This window comes from Lytechinus variegatus, chromosome 10, assembly GCF_018143015.1.
Source record: "Lytechinus variegatus isolate NC3 chromosome 10, Lvar_3.0, whole genome shotgun sequence".
NCBI classification, from domain to species: Eukaryota; Metazoa; Echinodermata; class Echinoidea; order Temnopleuroida; family Toxopneustidae; genus Lytechinus; species Lytechinus variegatus.
In genome coordinates, this window is record NC_054749.1 from 16434962 (window position 1) to 16447823 (window position 12862).

At 35.2% G+C, this 12862-nt stretch overlaps 1 protein-coding gene across 3 annotated transcripts in view; it reads right to left on the bottom strand.

The window, feature by feature from the left end:
- Positions 1-6588: 6588 nt before the first annotated feature.
- Positions 6589-12862, bottom strand: part of LOC121423145 (zinc finger ZZ-type and EF-hand domain-containing protein 1-like) — a 95152-nt gene continuing 88878 nt past the window's right edge. For all 3 annotated transcript variants that reach the window (XM_041618449.1, XM_041618447.1, XM_041618446.1), the window contains exon 71: positions 6589-11811. In XM_041618449.1, coding sequence (XP_041474383.1) covers positions 11617-11811 — 195 coding nt within the window. In that variant the 3' untranslated portion in view covers positions 6589-11616. The remainder of the gene's footprint in view (positions 11812-12862) is intronic.

The following is a 12862-nucleotide window of genomic DNA, read 5'->3' on the forward strand; positions in this document are numbered from 1 at the left end:
GTTACTGCTGCTGCTACTACTATACTACTACTACTACTACTACTACTACTACTACTACTACTACTACTACTACTACTACTACTACTACTACTACTACTACTACTACTACTACTATTTCTACTTCTACTTCTACTACTACTACTACTACTACTACTACTACTACTACTACTACTACTACTACTACTACTACTACTACTACTACTACTACTACTTCTACTTCTACTACTACTACTACTACTACTACTACTACTACTACTACTACTACTACTACTTATATCATTATTACTTTCTGTGTGTCTATCTCTCTGTTCCTCTCTCTCTCTCTCTCTCTACATTTTAGAAATTTGGGAAAACCAGAGGGACACAGCGACTCTCTTTTTGGCAGTACCCTTTCTTGTTGGAAAATTTCTCATGTAATCAAATACGGTGACATGACTCATCAATTATTAGTTCAGAAATAATTTCATGCAAGACATGCGTACAATTGAACGAGTCAGTTGTGACAAATTCTTTAGTAACGATTTTCTTGTGGAAAATAAACAATATGCATGCGAAATTGATAATTGCAAAATATGGCAAGATCACTGTTTAGGGGCCGTATCAATAGTCAGAAGTCCTTAACGTGTGTAAAAAAAATCAACTGCACACTTTGATGACTGCAGGAAGAAGAAATCCTCGCGATAGTTCGTGAAATCATACTTCACTTTGGGCATGTGAACGACGTTAAGATTTGTATGTCCTTTCCATTGATTAATTTTGATAATTTTCTATTAAAATTCTTTTTGCATTAATTTTGAATGAGATCTTTACATGAATTTAATTGTAGATAATGTGAGTAGAAAGTAATGAAATATTCTGAATGATTATTCATACTGAATTCTATACTTTGTACAGAAAGGCGTTTGTAATGTGTTAAAATGAGCTAAAATTCCAGTAGACCCAATTTAAATGAAAAATTCATGGATTTCCGGTTACCAAATTGAAAAGAGTATGTTGCCACATGTTCTTTGTATAAATATTAAGGCCAAAATTCCATTAGACTCAATTTAAATGAAAAGAATCATGGATTCCCGGTTACTAAATTAAAAAAGAAAATGTTGCCACAATTTTGTTTGTATAAAAATTAAGGCAAAAATTACATTAGACCCAATTTGAATGAAAAATTCATGGATTCCCGGTTTCTAAATTGAAAAGAGTATGTCGCCACATGTTTTTTTTTTGATAATTATTAAGGCCAAAATTCCATTAGACCCAATTTGAATAAAAATTTCATGGATTCCCGGTTTCTAATTTGAAAAGAGTATGTTGCCACATGTTTTTTGTATATAGAGGCCAACATTCCATTAGACCCAATTTGAATCAACAATCCATGGACTCTCGGTTTCTAAATTGAAGAGTATGTTGCCACGTGTTTTTTTTTTGTATGATTATTATGGCCCAAATTCCATTAGACCCAATTTGAATGGAAAATTCATGGATTCCCGGTTTCTAAATTGAAAAGAGTATGTTGCCACATGTTTTTAGTGTATAGAGGCCAACATTCCATTAGACCCAATTTGAATGAAAAATTCATGGACTCTCGGTTTCGAAATTGAAAAGAGTATGTTGCCACATGTTTTTTGTATATAGAGGCCAACATTCCATTAGACCCAATTTGAATGAATAATTCATGGACCCCCGGTTTCTAAATTGAAAAGAGTATGTTGCCACGTGGTTTTTTTTTTGATAGTTATTAAGGCCAAAATTCCATTAGACCCAATTTGAATAAAAATTTCATGGATTCCCGGTTTCTAATTTGAAAAGAATATGTTGCCACATGTTTTTTGTATATAGAGGCCAACATTCCATTAGACCCAGTTTGAATCAACAATCCATGGATTCCCGGTTTCTAAATTGAAAGAGTATGTTGCCACATGTTTTTAGTGTACAGAGGCCAACATTCCATTAGACCCAATTTGAATGAATAATTCATGGACCCCCGGTTTCTAAATTGAAAAGAGTATGTTGCCACGTGGTTTTTTTTTTGATAGTTATTAAGGCCAAAATTCCATTAGACCCAATTTGAATAAAAATTTCATGGATTCCCGGTTTCTAATTTGAAAAGAGTATGTTGCCACATGTTTTTTGTATATAGAGGCCAACATTCCATTAGACCCAATTTGAATCAACAATCCATGGACTCTCGGTTTCTAAATTGAAGAGTATGTTGCCACATGTTTTTTTTTTTTGATAATTATTAAGGCCAAAATTCCATTAGACCCAATTTGAATAAAAATTTCATGGATTCCCGGTTTCTAATTTGAAAAGAGTATGTTGCCACATGTTTTTTTGTATATAGAGGCCAACATTCCATTAGACCCAATTTGAATCAACAATCCATGGACTCTCGGTTTCTAAATTGAAAAGAGTATGTTGCCACGTGTTTTTTTTTTGTATGATTATTATGGCCCAAATTCCATTAGACCCAATTTGAATGGAAAATTCATGGATTCCCGGTTTCTAAATTGAAAAGAGTATGTTGCCACATGTTTTTAGTGTATAGAGGCCAACATTCCATTAGACCCAATTTGAATCAACAATCCATGGACTCTCGGTTTCTAAATTGAAAAGAGTATGTTGCCACGTGTTTTTTTTTTGTATGATTATTATGGCCCAAATTCCATTAGACCCAATTTGAATGGAAAATTCATGGATTCCCGGTTTCTAAATTGAAAAGAGTATGTTGCCACATGTTTTTTTTTGTATAATCATTAAGGCCAAAATTCCATTAGACCCAATTTGAATGAAAAATAAGACTTTGGATTAAGGATACAAGCATAGAGTGTATTTGCTCGTATCCTTAATCTAAAGTCATTTCAAGGTGATTCGTAACGGAATAATTGAGTACTTGTATGAATAAAGTTCAGGCTTATTGGAGCCGAAAGGCAAATGAATGTAGTCGCTAAGGTGTGCTTAATTACGAGCAAGGATGAATTATTAAGTGATTTTACATCAATATTTCAGCATATAGGTTAAATTTAACAAGTCTGCAAGAAATAAAATGTAACCTAGGATTTAACCCTAACTAGATCAGGGGGGGGACTCCTATCTCCGCATATTTTTGTTCTGATTTTATGTCCAAGTTTTGTGAACTCGATCCATAAACTTTCAAAGTTATGATGGTAATTCAACAAATTCCCCCTACTTGGTCAAACTTCTTTTACCCTACATGAGATTTGACCTTGGTCATGTGACCTGAATCTCAAGCAGGATGTTTATTAATACTTATGTCCAAGTTTCATGAACTAGGTCCATATACTTTAAGTTATGTTACTTCAAAAACTAATTCTTAGGTTAAGATTTTGATATTGATTCCCTCTACATGGTCTAAGTTCATTGACCCTAAATGACCTTTAACCTTGGTCATGTTACCTGGAGCTCAAACAGGATGTTAAGTAATACTTGATCAACCTTCAGCCTGTTGCATAAAACTTTTTACCTGAGAAAACTCAAGAAAAACTGAAAACTAAGTTTAGTCTGATTTCTGCCATTGACTTTTACACAGGGCAAAAGGTAAAAAATACCTGAGTTTTCTCAGTTAAAAAATTTTATGCAACAGGCCCCTTATGTCCAAGTTTCATGAATTAGGTCCATATAATTTCTAAGTTATGATGTTATTTTAAAAACTTAACAATCGGTTAAGGTTTAATGTTGACGCCACCGCCGTCGGAAAAGCGGTGCTTATAGTCTCGCTCTGTTATGCAGGTGAGACAAAAATCCACTCAGATTAATTACCAACCCACCCCTCTCTCCACACGCACACAAAAGCAGACTCTCTTTTTGGCTCAAACTATAATCATTTACTCTAAATTCTCACTGTGACTACACACTCATTTTCATTTTATCTTTAACTGAAAAGTTATCATGTAATTTCCATACTCTCCGAATTCTTGAGATACAAAAAAATCTTCTATTAATTATACCACCCACAATTCAACAACCACTACATAGATCATGACTGTCGCACATGTACAGCTTTTAAATATCGAAGATGATATCTAAATACACCCTTTTTTTAAAGAATTTAACTTTTTATCTGATACATTTTTTTCTAGACTATCTTGTATTTACGGTTTCATTTTCATTTTCTTTTATAGTGGCATGGGCACATGTATTCATAATCTTCTAGAAATATTTCGCTTGATAAAGTACAATACTTGTGGTAGAACCAGCGTGAGCATCCCTTTGTATCACAAGCCAACTGCATGAAAGGAACCCGTCAATTAGAACTGAAAGGCAGAATGAAAAGTCCCAAAGCGTGGAATGAGTTGATTCCTGTTATCCGAAATGTAAACTGCAGGTTTTCTTTTGCCATGCGATTTTATACCTGGTGATCACTTGCCCAAGTTCCTTCTGCATAAATAGGACACACTCTCGGTTGTATGCAGACTTCATCACAGAGAAACAGGTGATGCCAAGTGTCTATTAAAGCCCCCTTCACAATTATTGATCCCAATCAGTTTGTGACCACCAACATTTTTTTCTTGGTGTTGCACGTTCAATCACTTGGCATCTTGCGAGCACTTGCAGTCGACGTAGGCAATCGGTTTTTCATACATATATGTCATGTGATTAAAATATTTTACTCTAAAACTATTTTATTCTTCATTAACTATTCCTATGATTGCAATGTATTCCCTAGCATCTCGTCACTGTTTTCGGAACACTTGTCACCCTTCTCAACACACTTGTCAACCATAAAACCAGTGTGTCGCATCGCATTTAAAATCTTCATTATCACAATTACATAATGATCATGATCATAGTTTTCCCCCAGTCGCTTATACTGGATAAAAAACTGGAATAGGAACCTAGATGAGTGAATGCAAAGGCATTTGACAAGGTGTCACACCAGCTACTTCTCCACAAGCTTAAACACTATGGAGGGGATGTACTTTACAGTGGGTAGAAGACTTCCTCAGAGATCGCACACAGCAAGTTCAGATTGGAGGTAAAGTCAGCAAAGACGTGCATGGAACATCAGGGGTACCACAAGGTAGCGTCCTTGGACCCTTGCTGTTCTTGGTTTTTGGAAACGACCTTTCAGACTGTGTGAAGAACTCTACAACATGGCTCTTTGCAGGTGATTGTGCACTGTACAAGAGAATTTCATCTCTCCATGATGCCAAATCACTTCAAGAAGATCTTGATGCCCTCCAGGTCTGGGATCAAACATGGAACATGCAGTTCCACCCATCAAAATGCCAATTGTTGCGTGTGACTAAAACACACAAACCAATCACCTCCACCTGCAACATCCATGGAGTAAATCTAGAGGAAGTTACATGTACATCTGCAAGACATCTTGGGGTGCACATAGACAGTAACCTCAACTTCAACGAACATGTTGATATTAATATTACTGCATAGAAAGCAAACTGCATCCAACGTAACTTCAGAAGATGTCCTCAAAAGATCAAAGAAGCAACCTACGTAGCATGGGACCCCACACGCAACGAAACATCAAGAAAGTAGAACAAGTCCAGCGGAATAAAGCGAGGTATGTGATGGGCAACTATGATTGTCAATCAAGTTAAAAGAGCTTCAGTGGCCTAAACTCCAGAGCAGACGACAGCTAAGTGGGTTTGCAATGCTCATCAGGATAAGGTTCAACCTCGTTGATATCGACTGGTAAAACCATCTGGTTCCAATGACATCAACTACGAGACATCATGCTGGCAGGTTCTAGATCCCATGTTCTAGCTTTCAAGTATTCTACTCACCCTTCTTTCCTGAGAATGACACGACTTGAAGAAGGATTCTGTGTCTTTCCTTCACTTGATGCCTTTAACAGGGCACTGAGGAAAGGGTTCATTTAGCAAGCAGTCGTGTCAACAAATTTGTTATCTCCACTTCACATGTATATTACCGCATGGCAACCGATCATGTAAATAAAATCACCCTTGAAATCGGCTTGAGCATTATGGACAGCATACACATCACTCTGCAGTGTGTTGATCTTCAACTATGAAGGATACACTTATACAGAAGAGCATGAGCGTACATATCAGCAGAATATTAAAAAATGAGATGAAAATGTGTTCTCAGACCAATCCCTTAACCCTATCTAGGCCGGGGTATTTTGGGAGTTCCTATGGCCGGGGGGGGGGCCTCCCAGGCCCCCACCCCCTAAGATCTCGGCCGTCGACCGCGCGATCGCGCCAAAAATTGGCACACGGGTTGCCTGGGACATAATCTACAAGAGTGTATAGTAATTTATTTCATGCAAATCGCTATTAAGTGATTATGCTAATTTATGCGTAATTAGTATGCAAAATCATACTTTTTCCTCTAACTCCCTAGTATCTTCGCGATCTGAAAAAAGCTCCAAATGTATTAATTTTTGGTATAGAAACTCTTTGTGGTGTCCTAAGCAAGAGTATATGAAAAAAATTGTGATATCAAATCATTTTCTTATGTATTATAAGAAAATATCGCTCGATTCGTTGAAGGGGGGCCTCCGAGGCCCCCCCCCCCCCCCCCCGGCCGCCTAGATAGGGTTAAATTGACACAAACATTTTTTTTTTACAAAACACAACTACATGTATCTGCATTGCTTGTATATTCATTTAATCAACTCAGAGAAGTTGCAAAGAAAGGCGAAAGTGATAAATGCTTTATCTCAATGCTCTATATGTCTAGAAGGCATATACTCAAAACTGCACTATTTTATGTTCACATGCAATTCTTATAAAAAATATCTTTTTCAGGTAAGTTTCTTTCACTGAGAGAATGAAATCAGTTGAAAAGTCGAGGTCCAGGTGACATAAAAATAAAAATTGCCGATTAGTATTTCTCTAGGAGCCATTGGATAATTATCTTTTAATGTGGACTTCAAGGGGAAGGAGTATTCAAAAAATGTATACAAACAGCTACCAAAAGGAAGGGTTTTTAAAGGATACCATTTCTAACTGATAGTGCACGAGACACATATTCCAGTAAACACTTTTAAATCAGTTTTTGGTATCTTAATGTCTTTGTTAGTTACAAGAGATGCAGAAACATTCCTTCATGGAGACAACTTTTCTGTTAATGAAATACAACATACATATATCTCTTGTTTACTGTAATAAATTACGATAACATGATAAATGGAAATAAAATCTAGCATATATAATACATATATATGACAGGAAAATATACACCTCAATTTGCTTGAAGCTTATACTTATATTCAAACGACTATGATGAATCTGTAAATAATTTAACCAAAAAAAAAGAAAGAAATCACCCTCTGAATACATGCACATGTAGAAAAACATCATATCTCTTCCAAACAAAGACAAATATATGCAAAATTAGTAACAAATCTCTAAAATGAGAAAAGTATATATATTATTGTAGTTTAATACTACCAATACAATAGGAATCTGTTAAAGAGTAAATATTAGTAAAATCCTTTCTTAGAAGGGTAAAATAGGGTTACCAACTTTAAAATGTAGAGTATGTTAATGCTAACATGTTAGATTCAAGAACTTGTGCCAGTATACTGGAATATCTACAGATGTGGCAAATACCTACAGATTTATATCATAAGGGGAATTCCCATTCCGATTAAAGCTCAAATTCAGTTTTGGTATGAAATCATAAACCAATTTGCACTACTTTTTAAAGCATCAATTGATTAAAGAGAATGTACGAAAAATATCAACCTCATTAAAATGTCAACAGTAGGCTTATGTACTTTCAAGAGATGCGAGTTTCCTTGTAACTCAGTTTAAACGATCAATCAGCCATTTTTGTGAAGAGCCTTTGTCGTTTCTTTACAGCTTTGATTATTTTTTCAAAAATGCAACTTGGAATCACAGCTTGTACAGCTTTAAATGCCAACTGTTTGTTTCCAAAGAAGCATGTATTTATAAATATATCATGTCTTATCAGAAAAAAGAATTATTAATGGAAGTACTGCTTCAAAAGAATGAAACAAATATATAATTTCTATATATGTACATCGAAACATCAAAGTAATCAATCATCACCACTTGCGCATAACACTTGAGTTGGCAAATAAAAGGCACAATAATTTCTGAATATTAGAATTTATTTTATCTTGACAGCAATCCTGGCTATTTAACATACATCATACTCAGCCTTGTGGGCAATATTTCTGACTATTTGTCATGCATTCTTCCCAAATGATAAAAGAAGTAACACCTTGTGGAATTGAATTGGCATCGCTTAAAGTTTTGCCCTTTTAGAAGACTTATTAACTTTTGCCGAAGTAAATACAACAATGCATAATTTATTGAGTGCACATCAGGCAAAACACTGCATACATGTAGGAACATGAAGATCTGAGAACAAAATTGACAAAAGCGTTTCATTTAAGAGGAAAACATGGGTATACATTGTCAGCCTAATTCAACAATGGTAAATTCCATCACTCACAATACAGCAGCAAGCACTGACTGATACGGCTTAGCAAATGTTCTCATACATGAATGATCATAATTGTGTCATATGCTATCATATTTGATTGAGGTGCAATGAACTGTATCCACATTGTAACTTGTTTTATTCAAGTAACCGGAATTCAGGCACATATTTACTCTACTGGGCAACAAACTGTAAATTTACCACTTCTAACTTTTCTCACAGTCTTCCTATCTGGAAAGGATGAATTGAATGAAATTTTAACCCAAGAAAGAAGATAATTACTTAAAACAAAGTAAGGTATATTTGCATATCAACCCCCACATCCTCTCTCTCTTCCATCTCCTCTCTCTCTGTGTCTCTCTCTCACAAAAAAACAAGATAAAATGTTTCAATGTTATTTTACTATTGTATCGTTATTTCTTCCAGTAAAGAAAATTACGCATAATATTAAAGAAAAAGAGAAAATTTACCTTCCATATTACAATAAAATAGCAAGTATAAATATTGATATATGTGGACCTATAAACAAAGAATTATAAATTCAACTCTAAATTCATTATGAGTTGCTTTATTATAACACCCCCACTGCAAAAATGTTAAGAAAGTGTGGGGGTATTGTCTTTATATAAAAGAATAAATGAAGGGCACTCATTGCAACTTCCTAGCCTAAAAAATTGATACATAAAAAAAATCCTTGTATCATATTGTAAATAACGTGTACAGGCATCTATATTGCACCTTCGGATATTACGGCATATCACAGAAATTGGACTGTGTGTAGGGACACATGACAATGCTTCAAATTTATATTGATTTGAGTCTAAATCCTTAGTGTGTTCATGTATACAGGATTACATTCATTCATTTCCTGTGCAGCCGTTGTGTCCTAAAGAAATCTTGACCAGTTTTTCTATGCAACTTGATGCTGACATTGCAATTTCAAACTCTTCCTGCTTATCTATGTGGAGAGTTTCCTATTGTATAAGTAAAAGTTGAAATTTACACTGATCACAAAGAAATAAAAATAATTTGTCTAAATTAAGATAACTGATGTCAATCACCATCTTACATTTTCTTATCTTATCTTTATGGAGGTGTCGTGGTGCAGTGATTTGGTCGCTTGACTCTTAAACCATGGGTCGAGGGTTCGAATCCCACCTGGCGCTTATGTCCCTTTGACAAGGCATTTATCCACATTTGCCACTCTCCACCCAGGTGTTAAATGGGTTCCCGGTAGGATGGGAATATCAATGTGATTGGATTGCACCGATTAACAGTTACCTAGCCAGGATATTCCCCAGGGATTGGAGATGGTGCATATTAGGTGTAAAATGAAAGATGAATCCTGTGACCGGGGTAATAATAATTACAATGTAAAGCGCTTAGAAACATACCCTATAAAGCACTATACAAATGTAACTATTAATATCATTATTATCTTCTTGGGATGCACCGTATACTCAACAATTTTCAAACAGGTTACCTACATAATATATTAGCAAACTTCAATATATATTTCTCCTCATAGTTGCTCTGTCTTCGCTTTTGACTATAAATATTTGAGCTCTTTAAAATAAACTTTCACGAATAATTACTTGTTCACTTTTTAAAAATTATTTTTTACAACTTCCAGACCTCTCTTAGTAAGTTTTACTGAATCCATAATCTCAAGAAGTAAGATATCTGTTTATCGATTAAAGAAATAAATAGAAAAAAATTCCAGGCAAAAATAAATAAACATGCATTGATATTATTAACAGTGGTACTACCAGTTGATCATCCTAATAATAATTGTGCCTGTTTTGTATTATTTATGGATGAGGACAGTTGAGTCCTTTATGCAGTACTTATCATGCAAACTAATATGCATATAATGTTGTAACTTGAAAATATTTAGACATTGGTTCTGAAAGGTATTACAGCCATGAATGTTACTTTAAGGAAAACCACATTTGCTAACCATATATTTTGTTCCAGTAGGCATCTATAGAAAAGGGATTATAGGAATCATATTTTCTAATCATTCAACCTTTTTAGCCTGGTATCAAAGACTCAAATTTTCATTAAAAAATTGACATGTTGTATATTTTGGAAACCAAAAGCTTGATATACACAATGAAGACTATATTTTTACTGAATACAAAAGGTGATTGCAAATAACTGTCTTGCACATTGTTTACTTCGAAACATGGTATATCACGTTGCATTGCCCTTTGCCGCAAAGAAGCCAACATAATTGATTTCAAGAAAGAAGTCATTCTAGTCAATAATTGTGTGTTCTCATACTGAAGGAGTACCATACTTTGTTGCTTTGCTGCACCTACAACTTTAAATCAAATATATATATCCACAATATATAGGATGTAAAGTTGAAGACTTGATAGATCAATGCCTTTCATACATTGGTAGATTACTACCCAGCGTATTAGAGACAAAGCTTTGAATGCAGTATTACGTGAACTCACCAAGCCCTTAATGATAATTACAGTCAGTTGGGTAATTATTACAATGTATTTTTGTCATGCTTTGCAAATAATCACAATAACACTTGGTGAAATCCCATGGTGAGACGGCATTGGATTCATGGCCCGCCATACTCTAAGTCAGCTGGTAGGTGGCCTTGGACAATGGCATTGATCTTCATTTTGAATCCCTCTGACAGGATTACAAGCCATAAGTCCCCTGGTTCATTCTGAACATTAGCAAGCTTACATTAATTTTTTTTATCAGCAATGGAGCGAAATGCACTATCTAACCATTCATACATGTATGTCAAATGAAAAATTGCTCTAATACTATCCTTAACAAACCAGTTACATGTACTTTTAGTAGGTGGTCTTGGGCAATGGCATCGATCTTCATTTTGAATCCTTCTGATAGGATTGCAATCCATAGGTCCCCTGCTTCTTTTGATCAGCAATAAGGCAAAATGCATCATCTGACCAATCTTATGGCACATGGAAAGCTATTCTGTCCGGTACTATCCTCCACAAACTAATAACTTCAGTATGTGGTCTTGGGCAATGGCATCAATCTTCATTTTGAATCCCTCTGACTGGATGACAAGCCATGAGTCTCCTGGATCAAGCAACCTTACACTTTCTTTATCAAAGCTGTTCTACCTAATACTACATGTATCCTCCACAAGGCATATGGAGGCAACGGGAAGAAGAAGAGAAAGACTACTAGAAGGACCCTCTGTTATCTGAAGAGCTGGGAAAACAGAACAGGATTCATCAGTGGAACGTCTTCAATTTCTAGTCTCGCTGTACGGTTGTTATTGTTCACATTCTCACCATTTGCAGTTGTTGTATCGGTTCTTGTGGCAGGCTCCTCAACTTCTGCGCTGCTACTCTTGTCCAGCGCAAGCTGAATGCACTTGATGTTAGTCGCACCCTGGGAATTGGAACAAGCGAAACAGATGCTTACTTGGACCAGGGCCATTTCATAAAACTATAGTTTTAATAAGAATTCAATTTAATCTTCAATCTTTCTTTTATTGCAACTATATTGTAAATATAACGAAGTTGGTTTATGTACAAACAAGTAGAATGCCTCTGGCGGTCTCAGCTGCATCACGCGATTCAATATAGCATCAGTGCTGACTTTGAAAACTACTATAGCTCGCACAAGATGTTTAGTGATACTTGGTTACTCGTATGTCCACGTTTTATGAACTAGACCAATACACTTACAGAGATATGTTAATTTAACAAATACCCCAACATGGCCAAAGTTCATTGACCTTACATAAACTTTGACCTTGATCATGTGACCTGAAACTCACACATGATGTTCAGTGACACTTGATTACTCTTATGTCCACTTTTCATGAATCAGATCCATAAACTTTCAAAGTTATGATGGTAATTCAACAGATACCCCCATTATGGCCAAAGTTCATTGACCTTTAACCTTGGTCAGGTGACCTGAAATGCGCACAGAATGTTCTGTTATTCTTGATTACTATTATGTCCAAGTTTCATGAATCAGATCCATAAACTTTCTAAGTTATGCTCTCATTTCAAAAACTTAACCTTAGGTTAAGATTTTGATACCCCAACATGGTTCAAGTTCATTGACCCTAAATGACCTTTGACCTTGGTCATGTGACATGAAACTCATGCAGGATACTTGATTAACCTTATGGCCAAGTTTGTCATTTCAAAAACCTAACCTTTGGTTAAGATTTGGTGTTGACGCCGCCGCCGGAAAAGCGGCGCCTATAGTCTCACTCTGCTATGCAGGTGAGACAATAAAAATGGTTGACAATTACACATTTCATAATACAAAGATTGATGATTTATATATTCAAATTGAATCAACATTATATTAAAAAGTATCTTAAAAACATCTAAAGTAAATAATGATTATTATATATTTAAAAAGAGAAACACGTACAAACACGTACATAAAATCAAGAAATAATGTTTACAATTGCATGCCC